This window comes from Lissotriton helveticus, chromosome 6 (assembly GCF_964261635.1).
Source record: "Lissotriton helveticus chromosome 6, aLisHel1.1, whole genome shotgun sequence".
Taxonomy (NCBI): domain Eukaryota; kingdom Metazoa; phylum Chordata; class Amphibia; order Caudata; family Salamandridae; genus Lissotriton; species Lissotriton helveticus.
In genome coordinates this window covers 1,713,432,395-1,713,447,697 of record NC_136067.1, presented here as the reverse complement: position 1 = coordinate 1,713,447,697, position 15,303 = coordinate 1,713,432,395, and the positions used below count along the sequence as shown (strand labels likewise).

The 15,303-nt window shown below is 46.6% G+C and overlaps 1 protein-coding gene across 2 annotated transcripts in view; it reads left to right on the top strand.

Moving 5' to 3' along the window:
* The window catches only part of KIF16B (kinesin family member 16B), a 1,655,522-nt gene that overhangs the window by 233,878 nt on the left and 1,406,341 nt on the right, over nucleotides 1–15,303 (top strand). For both annotated transcript variants that reach the window (XM_078649578.1, XM_078649577.1), the window contains exon 4: nucleotides 7,219–7,335. In XM_078649578.1, coding sequence (XP_078505704.1) covers nucleotides 7,219–7,335 — 117 coding nt within the window. The remainder of the gene's footprint in view (nucleotides 1–7,218; nucleotides 7,336–15,303) is intronic.

Sequence of the window (15,303 nt, the reverse complement as noted above, 5' to 3'; positions counted from 1 at the left end):
TGGCAGAGGAAGGTAATCACATAAGTCTATTTCTCTCCCAGCTCCAAGTAAATGAGAAACATCCGTTATTTTGGGGTTCACAACCAACATATAAATAATTGATGATGGGCTTGCTGGATTTCCTATAACTTTCTTTCGTAACTATTTCTGTGGTGTTTGTTGGTGTTACATTCATTGTCGTGGTACGAGATCTGGTACCTATTCATTGCATTTTGTTTATTACAGTCACATCAGTTCTTCTGGCAGAGACCCACTTTCCTAGTACGAGCCTTACGAAGCTATACCGCTCTCCAGGGCTTTATATTTTACGAAAAAAGTGCAACGTGCCATCACCATGGTCTGATAGATATCTTAATGAGGAACGAACATAGGCTAAACAATTTTCCATTCGATCAATGCATCCTACCTTTCAGCTAAACATTTTACTTCTAACAGGGTTTATTGCAACAATTTTCTTCATTTTGGTCTAATCTTAACTTTGCAAACATCATTCTAATTCCTACATGGTCTCTTACAACCTGACTACTTCGTTAAAAAACCCGAGGTCTTATGGAAAACAACTAGGAACATAGCAAACTGTGGTGAGGGACTATCGTCTTGCTTTGTGTCATGAGGGCGTTATCTAGCAGAAGGCCACAGTTCAGTTGGTAAGCGTTCAGTGACATTTCTCGAATTCTAAGCCCTGTAGCTTGCTCATCAACGAATCATTTCTAGGAACAACGGCTGGCCTGTGTTAGTCGTAAGACGACCCATCTCTTACAACCGGGGGTGAGGGACATTTTAAAAACTCTCGTCCGGGGCAGCTGATACAAAACCGAGGGCGCTCTGGGAAGATGGGGATGTTTCGGTCACTTTTACTGTCTGGGTATTGAGACAATTCGGGACGGGAAAGGTCGCGTTATCTGAGGCATTTTTGTTTATCATAGAAGCCACTGACATGTAGTTCCCTTATTACGGGTCAGATTAGGGAACCTCAGTCGTCTTACCTGTCCTTTCCTTTTTGGCCAATTCTAGGTTTCATCAATATTTAGTAGAAAGGAGAGGTAGTGACACGGCATCAAGGTGATTTTTATTTAAGACAAATTTTCGCAAATACTTGCGGTAGCTGGAGCCAATTGGGTGGTGCACCAGGGGTGGCGGTTTTGCCAATTAGGTGCTAGTCGTTCAGGAGAGTGAGAGGGTGGAGGAGAGGGAGAGAGAGAGAGAGAGAGAGAGAGAGAGAGAGAGAGATGTGCAACAATAGGCTAAATAGTACACGTGCGACATAGGGAGTGGTCGTGTATTAAGATAGGCTATTCAACGCATTACACAACATGAGACATTACGGGTCTGTGTTAGAATTTTGAAAGCATGCAGTTTGGGACGGACGAGCATTAGGCCGGGTACAGGGGACATGCATTGGTAAAAAGGCACCGTTGTGTCGCACTTCTCGCACTCTCGGTCCTTTGACCAGTTAAGTCAACGCTTCAGTCACTCAAAAACGTTCTCTCATAGTTTCAGACATACGTGACATGTGCCCATTCACACAACACGGATTAGGGGGTGATCGTGTTTCATCATGTCATACAACTTATTGGCTCTTTTGTTACAAGAGCAGTTTGTGGGCGTGTTTAGGTGCCACCTTGCAGCGTTAGTCCACTTCATGTTTCAGACATGGCGAGGCTTCAGATCTTCACCATACCTCAGTCGTGATTCCAATGTAACCTGTAGAGGGAGGAAAAGAGGGGAAAGGAGGGGGACAACATTCGAGCATATCAAATGCATGGGCACGAAAGTCCTTTACTTACCACATACTCGTCTTATCTCCTCGGGATAGAATCCCTGGGGTCTTGGTTTCTGAAGCCAGGGGGGGGGGCAGTGTGTCCTTATAGGCCGTGTGTAGGGAAACGTTAAAAAAATCGGAGGCACTTAGTGCGAGGTATCTAGTTGGTAGATGTATCTAGCTGTCGGGGTCCTTAAATCTTTTTCAACGCTGTGATGTTCTAAGGCATATCAGCTCTTCGGCCAACTCTGCTCCCTAGTACCTTTGAGTGCCGTACCTTTATAACATTCTATCATTTACACCGCTTCACTTTACCCGTCCTCAGAAGTCGAGGTCCTTCTCCATGCATTAGTTCCTGTGCCAGTCGCATACTTGGAGGCAGAGTATCGTGTCTTAGATTCGATCCTCCATCTGGGGCTGAGCAACCATCTTCTAATAACCTTAAAAAAAGAGAACAAAGCAGGGTGCACAAAAAACTCTCCCGCTGATCCCACATTTTTAAAAAAAATGCAATACCTGTTCATAGTTTGGAAAACCTTTATTTGCACAATCGTTCAGCATGTAGATATGAGAGTGTAATCGTATTTGGCCGGACACGGCGATGGCTGAAGCACGTACAGTAAGGGGGGTATTTTGCAGCGTTGAAAACATTAAAAAGGGTTTATTTAGTTATTTGCAGGAGACTAAAAAGGTCTATCGATAGGTGAAGGATCAAGGAGCATTCATTTCATAATTGGAAGCACAGTCAGGCTAGTTGTAATCAAATTTCCTATATGCATACCGTGGGCGTGTGTCACAAGCGAGGTTATGTATCGGCTACAATAATATCATAATAAATCGTACATTGAAAACAACATTTTTCACGGGGTCCTTTTACATGTTCGTCGAGTGAACCCTCCCTCGTTTTTCGTCAAGTGTACAAAGGATCATATATATATCTCAGAACATCGAGTCTTTTTAGCTAAAAACACCACGAGGTGTTCGTAAGTTCTCATTGATACCGGCGCCATTTTGGGCGGGGCCGGGTTAGTCCGGAAGTAGCATCAGGGAAAAAAATGTTTCCTACAACCGGCGGTTGGACCAGAGTCCCTTTCGGCAGTTCAAAAATTCATGCTAACAGAAGGGGTGGCTACGTCGTGGTTATTTCGTTAGCGACCAAGCCAGTTGTTCCTCACCGGAAGCCGGCAGGGGCCGAGGGCTCCTGGGACTTTTGTAGAATCTTCAAGGTTGTGGGGATGCTGTCGGAGGTGGGGGCTCGTGCCCCGGTGGGCAAGCGTCCGGGTTACACTGCTGGTCAGAGTTACTTTAGTGGCCTAGACCCGCCTTCCAGGGGGCCCAGACGCCATTTTGAGGCCCTGCAGCAGCCGCCCTTCGTCGAGTCTGCAAGAGTGGAAGAGGCCCTTTGGGGTGAAAGAAATGGAACACCGTGCCGTAGGAGCAGGACCTTCGGCTAGGGTGCAGCTGTGGGGCCCCCACCTGGGGGGGCGAGGGAGACTCGTTCGCGCCGTCTCCCTCTCCCAGTGCACCCCACGCCGCTCCTTCTCACGGGCATACATGATGGCCACTCCACATCCCGTGCTCCACAAGTACTCTTGAGGGCCATCGTATGTCTTGTGCTGCGCAAGTATGGCCGCCGTTGCTGTCCGGTGCTGCGCAAGTATGGGCACCGTTGCATGTTCGGTGCTGCACAAGTATGGGCACCGTTGCATGTTCGGTGCTGCGCAAGTATGGGCACCGTTGCATGTTCGGTGCTGCGCAAGTATGGGCACCGTCCGGCTGGAGGATTTCGGTGCCGGGCCGGGGGCTGGGAAACCTCCTATCCGAGGAGGTGGGAGAGGCCCGTCCGCGTCGCCTCTCCCTCCCAGCCCACTCTGTACCAATTTCAGCAGAGGTATTTGTGATGGCCGGACCGGGGCTGGGAAACCTCCTATCCGAGGAGGTGGGAGAGGCTCGTTCGCGTCGCCTCTCCCTCCCAGCCCACTCCACGAAGAAGAGGATGGGACAGCCATTTCATGCCGGGCCCGTGGTGCCTCCTGGACATCCCACTGGCGATTCGATCGATGGCTGTCAGCAGGCCCCGCCCCACACGTGCTGTGTGTTTCACCTTCCGGATGGGCGTGACCGGTGACCTGCGGCATTTCGGGAACTTCCGGAGTGGGGGTAGGTATTTTGTTTGGACAGGCATGTCTGGGTAATGGGGGGTTGTCTATGCAGGCCTGTAATTGCTCCTTTCTTTTACAGAGTGGGGGGGGGCAGCAGAGAGTAATCAGTCCTATTGCACTCGAAGTTGGAGTTCATTAATGGAATGTATACTAATCTGTCCGAGACTACTCTGTGTATTGTTTCTGTAGGTTATCCGAAAAGGGTGGCTTTTTGTGTTAGGGAACAGTAGCGGTAGTACGGGGTTCGTCACCGGGTAACTTAGAGCTAGACTGGGTTTCTCGTCTTAGCGTTGTTCGATCTATGAGGACTCGAACATGTCGCTGAAATCGGTCTGGCGAAATCTGTGCCATCGGGCATAATCAAACGTGGTGGTTCTATCTGGCCTGTCCGTGTCAGTCTGATTCATCTTTGTCTCGCGCCTTTTCCCTTTCTGCCGGCCTGTTATTCCTGTCGGCCCTCTGCTCCTACCCTCGTTCAGTAGAGTCGGGCATTGGGCTTTCCAGTGTCCGGAAAATTTACAAAAAGCACATTGGTTTTGCCCTAAGTCTGGTCGTCCTGTGCGTAGTGTCGGGAGATTACTTTCGGGTCGTTGTGTCTTGGGGTTGTCCTGTCGATATATTCCTTTATCTACTCTGACTTCGTCTCTTTTCTTTGGTTGCATTGCTTCTTTGCGCCACATACCGAGACTGTCGAGCATAATAGGCGTTGTCTTATTACTACAAAGGGCTATTTCTAACGTTTCTATTTTATCAAGATCGAAGGATCCTATCAGTGGCCACTGTTTCTCTTGATTTTCTTTGGTATACCTGTGCCACAGCTTACTATAGGCTATGGTAACTAATCCATAGTTTGTGAACATGTCTTTATTAGGGGTGCCTTCCAGCGGAGCTAGATGGTCCACCTCTAATAAACGGTCCGGGCTGAACCAACTACCAATCAGTGGGGAGAAGACAGACATGACAGCTCACAACGAGGACAAAAAGTCAGCACTGCCTATCTTATCACTGCGTGCAAAGACTAGACAGAATATTTCTATTCTACGTTGTTTGCAGGCAGTGAATACCTCATGAACCAATATCAAATAGTCAATAAACAACCAGTGGGGAGAATAAGTAGGCCCGCAAAAGGTCTGCGTCCTCTACCCTTTCACTATCTGCAAAGAGGAACCTGTTCTTTCCTGTTTGTAGACAGAGAATCTCCAGAAAACAATCCGCGAACAGTAGTTCGGGGAAAAAAACAATTAATCAGTGTGGGAGAGGGAAATCTCCCGAAAACAATCCGTGAACAAATAACCAATCAGTGGGGGAGAAAGATAGACACGCTGGCTGCGTTACCTATCCTTCACTGTTTGCAAAGAGAAAGAGCCTGTTGTTTCTTCGTGTGCAGACAGTGAATCTCCAAATAAGTCAACAAAGAGTAATACTAGTATTTTCCGAATCATTAAACAATCCTTTCGCAATTCGTCGTGTTTACACGACCTTACCCGGACCGTATGGACAGTTTCTTGTCTTCCGAATCCAGCGCCCGATCGTCCTCTTTTCCTCGTATTCCTCGCGGCACTCCTGATGGTTCCCAGTCAGGACCGTAGATCACTCGAGAGAGGTCTGTTCGGAACCAGTGAAGTTCGGATGATCGGCTGCCAGGCGAGGGTCTATTGGGCAAGAGCTCTCCCGATCGTTGCAGTCGTTCACTCTGTCGTCAGGACCTCTCCCACTGGATCCACGTGTCGCTGATGGGCCCCACGCTTGGGACGCCAATTGTAAAAACAGGGTCAGGGACAATCAATATTTGCCCGGCGGTATCGCCTCTTTAACCCACAAAATCTTAATTAATGAAGAGGCAGGCGCTGGAGACTGGAAGGCAGGAAACAAGGTTTATTTTCTCCGGAGGAGAACACATCAGTTCAGACAGCCAGTATCGTCACGAGGTGCTCTAACCGCATCTCTGAGGCCTGGCCTCTTATACACAGTTTATGAATTTTATTGCAGGTAACACATTCTTGTAATGCTTTGAAGTACGAAAGAACATCCTCGGAATCTCCCCTTCAGGCCCGTTCCCACATGCATTTACAGTTGAAGTCCCCACCCCGGTCACAATAGGTGATGATTATCGCGCAGCTGGACATTCCGCCGATTCACGGAATGTGTGGGGTTGATCGGATATCATAGGGTGGGGGCTTTTGATCAATTCGAGGGTCCTTTAATTGGGGGAAGCTTCCTACTGTACGGGGGGGGCAATAAACAGTATCCGCAGAGCTAGGTGGCGGCCTGGGAACGAGGAAGACAAACGGGCACACAGGAAAGGGGGTTTGTATCAAAGGGCCTGGGACCATGAAAGGAATGAAGGGAGGTGTCGCGCTGGGAACAGGATGGGGTACTGAGGCAGAGCTGCGCTGAAGAGGGGTTTATGACCTAAGGCATGCGAGAGCGGGGGGGGGTGTTTGTGAGGGCGAAGGGCTGTGCTGGGGGGCCAGCGGTGTGCAGAGGGTGGTTCTGATCGAGGCACCTAAAATGGCGGGTGCGCACGACAAAAAGTGTGGCATCAGGGGAAAAGGCAAGATGGCGCAGATAATGTTTACCAAACCGTACTAATTTTCCACAGTATTTGAGAGAGTTTAAGCTATTGGCATTGTAAATGACGATGCCTTTTATATATGTTTTAAAAACCAACACATAAATAAAAGGCATTGTCATTTACAATGCCAATAGCTCAAACTCTCGCAAATACGAGACCTATTGCATTGCAAATGCTTGTTTTTTATAGTACTTTCTTTTAACAATGATCAACTCTGGTTTGGGCAGTCTGTTATTCCAATGCTAGGTGATACGTTCTGAGCTTGCTGCACCCCCATACTACCTCTTTTGAAGCCTGTGATAGCTTGCCACCACTACCATTGAGAGTCAAGTGCTGAAGGGGTTCACTTTGGCCCAATCTGCAGAACAATAGTAGGACAGACTCTGAGGCATCAGAGACAAACGACCCAGGCCATCACGGCCGAGGCCCATTAGCCCCTACCTGCCTAGGGGTCCACTGAACTGGGTCTGTCAGTGACATTCACCACAATAAAGGTATAGAGAATGGTTTCATCTACATGGCACTTGACTAGAAGTAATTTCCCCTATAATGCTTCTGTACAATTATTTTTTAGAAATTAATTGCGGGATTGTTTTATGGATCGATGAGGCCCTCTGGTGGCCGAAATATTGACAAAGTAATTAGTGAATTTAAGCTGAGAGTGAAATGAGTTTAAAGCATCGTGCCTTTTTAATCAAGTGTATTTAATATTTTTTCAGGTTTTCAGAAATCTTGGCACAGATGTCCTGACCTCCGCTTTTGAAGGTTATAATGCCTGTGTCTTTGCTTATGGACAGACTGGATCTGGGAAGTCCTATACCATGATGGGCAATCCTGTACGTATTTTGACGTTTGCAGTGTATTTGCATCTGGGGTAGTTCTAAGCTGTTCCTTTCGTTTTGTTGTTGTTGATGTTAGCATTATGTGCTGATATGGTAACTTTGTGCCTTTGCTAGTATTTTAATAAATTGTCTCCGGCTTAGCCATTTTGAAAGATGTAAAGAAAATGTTGAATTATCCCTTATGTGATTCATACATAGTTAAGGAACCGTGCATAAAAGGGTCTGAGTAGAATATAACATTCTGTCCACGGTGCCTAGGAAATGCTGGACCTATACACCGCTGAGAACAAAGCTAAAATAGAAAAGTGTACCTGTGGGATGTGAGAGATGCGAGAACCCGAACAGACAAGTACATGAGCACTGAACATACCTCTGAAGAATCCCCACGAACCCTGAAAACAAAATGATTCTGAGACGTGCTGCATAACAAAGTATGCAAAAAACAAAGATTAATCCCTGTCAAAACTCCTTCCTAAGCACGCTAGCAGGTCCTATGATACTGTTCCTCAGTCCCCAATCCAAAACATGCCCACCCACCCCCTTTAAGGCTAATACATCCGCATTGCCTTCAGATCCCATCGGGATACGGAAATCAAACGTTTTAGGGTGTTATTGTAATAGCTCAGATGAAAATGCACAATAGTAAACAAGCCACCCCGGAGCATCAGGTGAGTTTCGTGTGTGTTAGAGAAACATACATTTTTTTTTTTTAGAGTTTTATATAGCGCGAACTAGACCAGAACCGAATCGGATATCAGAGCGCTTTACATTGCACGAGGTCGAGCGCCCTAGCCGTTAGGCCAGCTCCTCTCCCCAATACATGAACCCCTTCCTCCTCCATACATGATCTTTACGGGCTCCTCATTGCTGGCATTTTGATTTGCTCAAAGGGATAATCTTCCGCTGCTTCTTTCTTGGGGGTGTGAGAGCCAAGGCTGGAGTGGTGGGGATGGTTTTGTGTATCATTCTTTCTATCTGAGAAGTAGATCGCTCAGGCACTTCTTGAGGGTCTTCTTGTAGTAGAAGCCCGGCCTTTTCCATCTATGCTCCCAGTATCTGGAACAACATTACTGTATCCATCAGGAACACCCCAATGCTGCTCTAATTTAGGAAAGAGTTGAAGACTCCCCTCTTTGAAGAACACTACATCACAATGCATTAACTGTCTACAACTCCACTTTCTTTCCTATTACTCGCTGGCTTTAAGCCTTCCTCGGACTATGTTCAGTGCTGCGCTATAGAAATGCCACATGCATATATACCTTTTTGTTGTGTATTTGTTTGTCGTGCTAAACATCTTTAATACAAAAACAGTAATGTGAGGCCTTGATCACATACAAAAGGCAATTGTAACATGTAAAACATTGGCTTGAATAAAGGTACGTGCATAGCATTGTTATCTACAGATCCTGTAAGGGTGGTCCACTGATCAGGTTTATAGGATGTGTATGTCACGTCTCTTTTTTCCCTCTGTCATAATTGTTTGCTGTAGAGAGGTCTTTCCATCAGTGTGCAGGAAATTCACACATTCCTAGTTGCAATTACTTTGCACCCCTCCCTCAGAATTTCGCATATGTGTTTTTTTTAGACAGCCCCAGTATTCAAATATCATTGTTAGAACTGGGGGCCTCTAGTTGGCATTGGCTTTCGCCTTTGTCCAAATAGGGACCCTTGCTTCTAAGTCAGGATAAGGGGATTACACTCCTAGATGACCCCTGCTCACCACCTTGGTAGCTTGGCCCGAGCATACCGGCTTATCTCAGAGGCAGTGTGTTAAGCATTTGTGAATACATACAGTATTACAGTGAAGACACTACAGATGGACACCACACAGGTTTTATAAACATAAGTTTTCTTTATATAGACTTATCACAAGACCACAAACAACAAAAATCCACAATACTGTACTTAATAAGAATTCTTTAAGATGGTAGGAATAGTTCAAAAATAGGTTATGCGCTTAAAAATAGAACTGGAGTTATCATAACATCAAGGTCAAAGAAATCTCAAAGTACGGCACCGACCGCGAGGTGCGTAGCGTCGGGTCCGGAGTCGCTACAGACCCATGAAGAACAGTATCTTGGAATAGTGAAAACAAAGACTGCTGATGGTGTCGGGGAGATGCGGCGTCATTGGCGCGTTGGTACCTTGCTTCGGGGAAGATGAGGTGTTGGGTCCTGGAGTCTTGCGCAGACAGGGGAGGCGTCGGTTCCGGATCGGAGAGAGGTGTCGCCATGATGGCGCCAAAACCACGGGTCCGTAAGATGTCACAAGGTCGATGGATTCTTGGCCCCCCACGTCGACGATCGGCTCCGCGATGATGTCGGCTTTGGAGTCGATGCGGCACAGCAACAGGCATTGGGCCGGTGTCACAAGTCGGAGCAGCGCTCACGGCTATAGCAGGCTTACAAAGTCGTCGCTGGCGTCTGTGTGGCACGGCAGCCGGCGACAGGTCCACGTCGCAAGTCGGAGCAGCGCTCACAACTTCGTTGCAGATTACGGCGTCGCTCGCCGGTGTCGGTGTTGCAGATTCCCTCTGTAGCACTAGAACAGAAAGTTCCAGATGCAGGCAATCAGAAAGGGGTGAAGTCTGGTATCCCTGAACTTCAGTCAGGAGGCAAGCTCAAATCAAGCCCTTGGAGTAATATTCTGCAAGATGATGAAAGTCCTTAAAAAGTTCCTTCTCCTTTCCTTGGCAATGAAGACAACTGCAGGCCAACCCAGCAAACAGCACACTGGCAGAAGGGCAGTCCAAACTCCTGCAGCTTCCTTGGTTCTTCTCCTTGGCAAACGGTTCATCTTGTTCCCCTCATCCTCACGTTCTCTAGTCCCTATCTCTCTGATTTCTTCCAGCCGCTCTTGCCTTTCCCTTCTTTTTTTTTCCTACTTCACTCATCCACCTCATCCCACTCCGTCCTCCTGCTCTTCTCCCCCATCCCTCGGATCCATACTGTAATCTCATCATGCCTCCCTTCAACAATTCTCTCCTGACACCGGACTCTCGCATTTCCAGACACAGCCCTAATTCTTGGTCCATCCTTTACCCCTCAACCCTCTCCAAGAATGGTAAGAAACATTTCAAGCACAAACTACTCATCTGCCACCACGAAACCTTATTTGTTGACAACTACCAGAGCCTTAACGACATCATAAAAACAAACTACATCTTCTTCACCAAACGCCCTTCCAAATGAAAAAGCATCTTTCTTCAATTTCTTCCTGTCACTAAGTCTTACAAAATTCCATACGGTATCAAACTTTCCACCACTCCTTCCCCCACTTTCCCTGGAGAAATCGACATCTCTATTTTCAAATCTGGAAATATCCTCATTCAAGGCCCTGAACACCACCTTTCTATTTTTGAACTCCACTTTAGCTCCCTATCACAAAACCTACTTCCCACACTTACCGTCAACTGCCCTACCTCCCAATCCCAAGATGCCTTTTTGTCCTTTCACACATTGACCCCTTCCATGCCTTCCCCTATCTCGCCAACCTCCATGGAATCCCCCATTTCTCTGTTGCTCTCCACCACAACCTCTAGTGAATTCCCACCCCCTGCTTTTCTTACGACCCCCTCTATCGCCCACACTCTCCCCCCCCTTGATACCCTCATGTCCTGAACCTCCAAGCGCCCCTGGTATTACCCCCAAATCATCCCCACTTGGTAATCTTTCTACTTCAGCCTCTCAAACCCTTACCCATCCTCTTGTAACACCTTACAGTGATCCCACAATGGCCCCTCGAACTCTTGAACTCCTTTCTCTCTTCGATAACATCTCCCAACTCCCTTCCCAGACCCCTCTCTCCCCTCTCTCCCCTCATGACACCATGCTTACTCCTGAGAATGCTTTCTCCCTCATTTCACTTCCCCCTACTCCTCGTAAATGTAACTCCACTCTACTCCCTCCCCCCGGTTTCTCTCCCCTTTCTCATCCTAGTCCTTCTACCCTTAATATTCTAGATCTCTCACAACTTCCTTCTGATCCCCTAGCCCCCTTTCCTATAACACTCCTTACCCAAACACTCCTCAATATTGAACTTCGCCTCGCAACCTTAGTTTTAGACCTCTCTTCACTTAAGAAGGAATTGTCCTCGCTCGCCACTAGGAACCATTCCCATTGCTCTTACCCCTCCGATCCCGTACAAATTTCCCCTGGGCACTCTATCCAAGGGAATAAGTCCCCCATTGGCAACTCTCCTCCTAGTCCCCCAAACATTGTTAGTTCATTGTGTCCGCCTCTCCCCTCTTCTCCTCCTCCTCCCAACGCCCTACCTGACCTCAATTATGACTACTCGCCCACCACCCCCAATCTACAAAGTCCCCTCCATCTCACACATCTATCCCAGTGATCCTAGGGACCAGTCGAAGCCCATCCTCCCCAGGTTCACCTAGACCCCCTCAGCAACTCACTTGTATCCACTCCTGCCCCTCCACTATCCCAGCAGATCATAGATCCCTCAAATGCTTACTGGTAAATTGTCGATCAGCCTCTTGCCACGCTACTGAAATCGCTGAAACCATTCTCAGTGAATGCATTGATATCGCCTTTCTGACTGAAACCTGGCTCAATCCCCTCTCCACACCTAACCTTGACTTGCTCTTGCCCCCTGGTTATTCCATCCTCAGGAAAGACAGGCCTATCAAAATAGGAGGTGGCCTTGCCATTATTTACAAATCTGAACTTCAACTTTCTCCTTCTAACCTCCACGACCCGACCACCTATGAATACCTTAGCGCAGAACTCACTTTCCCGGGCTCACCTTCCATCTTTCTACATAATATCTATCACCCTCCTGGCGATCCTCTCCCCTTTGTTGAAGAGCTATCCGATCTTCTTATACAGTCTTCTATCTCTAAACCGAGAAACCTTTTCCTCTGTGATTTCAACCTCCACTTTACCAAAATCAATGACCCCTCGGTTACTCTCATCAATAACTTACTCGATATCAATGATTTTAAACAACTCTCTGATTCCCCAACTCACTCCAAAGGAGCCATTCTTGACGCTATTATCACTAGCAGGGATCTGGCGTCTCTCTCCCATATTTACCCCATTGATTGGTCTGATCACCACTTCATCCTCTTCACGATCGATAATTTTGTGCCCACCCCTCCCTCCAACTTAACAAAACAAAAGAAGTTATCCAGAAACCTTCACACTATACCTCCTGGCGTGCTCGAGACAAAAATAAAAGACTTTACAGCTCTCTCCTCCGTCTCAAAGTCCCTCCGATCTTACCGAACACTACAATAATTCAATTAGTAAAGCACTTGATCTAATAGCCCCAGCTAAATTAAAACTACAAAAAAATAAACCCTCCAGATCCTGGTTCAACACTGACCTAAATAAAGAAAGACGTGCGCTCACACAGACTGAACGTACTTGGAGACAACAGCCCTCCCCCTCTAATCTTATCCTCCTTAGAACTGCAAGGGCTAACTACAAAAAGCATATCTTTTATGAGAAAGCTTCCTTCTTCAGTGCACAACTTGACCAGGCCAGAAACCGCCCCAGAGAACTATTTAACATCGTCAAATCCCAGACGTCCTCAGCCCCCTCCCCCCAATACACTGGCTACGGTCGAAAGATGCGAGGAAATTGCTAGCTTCTTTTCGGATAAAATCACCAAAATTGAACAAACCTTCGCCCTTACACCCCCTATAGTCTACCAACCTCTACTCTTGAACCTCCCCTCCTTCCCACCTTCCTCTCTCAGCAATCTCACTGATCCTGCTCAACCCCCCCCATGTTGTCACCCCAATTGAACCCTACCATTCTGGTCCCCAACTCAAAAACAAGGCTTCATGGAATTACTTTAGCCCAGTGTCTGAACCTGAGGTCCTCAACATCATCACCAAGCTCAAACCTTCCTCACATTCCAATGATCCCCTCCCGGCCCATTTGGTCAAAGAACTAAAAAACATAATCGCCCCTTATTGGACATCTATAATTAACTCCTCACTTGCTAATGGTTGTGTCCCTGCTTCCCTTCAATCAGACCAAATTAGCCCCATCATAAAAAACGTCATGGCCGATCCTAATGATTTAAACAACCTACGTCCGATCTCCAACCTTCCTTTCCTATCTAAGGCCCTGGAAAAATGTGTCCTACTTCAATTGAACAAACATATTGACTCTTTCAATCTCTTGGATGCTTTACAATCTGGCTTTAGAAAAGGCTGCAGCACGGAAACTGCAATGCTCAACATCATCGACATCCATAGTTCCCTTGATAAGGGTCAATCTTCCCTTCTCATTCTTCTGGATCTATCTGCTGCCTTTGATACCGTTAACCATATAACTTTACTTAATACTCTCAAAGAACGTTTTGGTTTGGGTGGTGACGTACTTAAGTGGTTCACCTCATACTTCCAACACAGAACCCAACAAATCAAAGTCTGTATTTGCCTTTCGGAACCACAGCCAATCACCTTGTGTGTCCTCCAGGGATCTATTCTCTCTCCTACTCTATTCAACCTTTTCATGGAACCTCTTACTCTTAAACAAACGGGACTCAGCTATCACCTCTATGCTGATGATCCACAACTTTATTACAGAATCGAATCTCATGATGACATCTTACACCTAAATGACACTCTAGCTAAGATACAATTGTGGTTTCATTACAAACACCTTAAACTAACCCCCAAAAAAACAGAAATTATTGTTTTCTCTCCAACAAACAACCCGCTCCCTATCCAAAACTGGGTCTCTGACATTAATGCGCTCAACTGCTCTCTCACCATTGCAAACTCTGTTAAATCCATCGGCATCCGCATCGACCAGAACCTCAGTCTTACTTCCCACATAAACTCAGCCAAAAGTGCTCTCTTCACACTGCACAATCTTAAAAAAATCAAACGCTTTATTCCTGCTGATGACTTTAAGACAGTTGTTCAAGCTTTGGTCCTGTCCAAAATTGATTACGGTATCGCCATGCTCGTTGGAACTCCTAAAATCCACCTAGCCCCTCTTAAATTGATCCTTAACCATGCCGCCAGGCTAATCTCTGACTGCAAACGCTTTGATCACATCTCCCCCGTTCTCAAAAACCTGAAATGGCTTCCGATCGAAGGCAGATCTACCTACAAGACTGCTTGCATCACTCACAAAGCCCTCCACCAAAATACCCCTTCCTACCTCTCTGACAAACTCCACGAAGCAGGCTGCTCTAGAACTTTGAGGAGCACTAATGCACTTGTACTGGTCCCTCCTTTATGCAAAAAGAAATCAACAAAATCTCGCTCTTTCTCTGGTAATGCTCCGTCCATCTGGAATGCCCTTCCCAAAGATTTACGTTGCAATCCCTCCTTCGACTGCTTCAAAAAAGACCTCAAGTTTCTCCTTCTAAACAAATACTGGGGCACTTAATCTATTATTTCATTGTTCTTTTAATGTATCTCTCTCCCTCATGGTCATTATCTACTCCCTTGCTCTTCCCTTGTTTCTCTCTTCCCAGCTTGTCTCTGTACTTCATCTCTCTCCCGCTCCCCTCTTTCCGCTTTTACTCTAAAATTGCTTCTCCCATCAATTTCCCCTTACCTTAATCTGCTATTTCTTTTCTATCTTTATGGTACCCTCCCCCAATTTTTCCAAAGTTCCCTGCTTCTTTACCAAATTGCATCATTATTCTGTTTTAAACTCTTTTGTGTCCAATATGATGTAAAGTGCTCTAAAACTCTTGGGTACAGCCAGCGCTATATAAAACCCTTTAAATAAATAAATAAAAAATAAAAAAGTGATCTAAAATCTTGGGGTCTGGATCCCCATATTTATACTACTTTCCTCTTTGTTCTCTGAAGGCAGAGAGGCCTCTGCCTAGTCCAACCCAGTTCTGATCAGTCTTGGAGCACTTTGTTGACAAGACTGCTCCTTTCTTTTCACAGTGTAGGCCAGGGACATCAGACACACCACAGGAGGTGGAGCCAGCATTTTAGAGGGAAGGCCCAGCCCTATT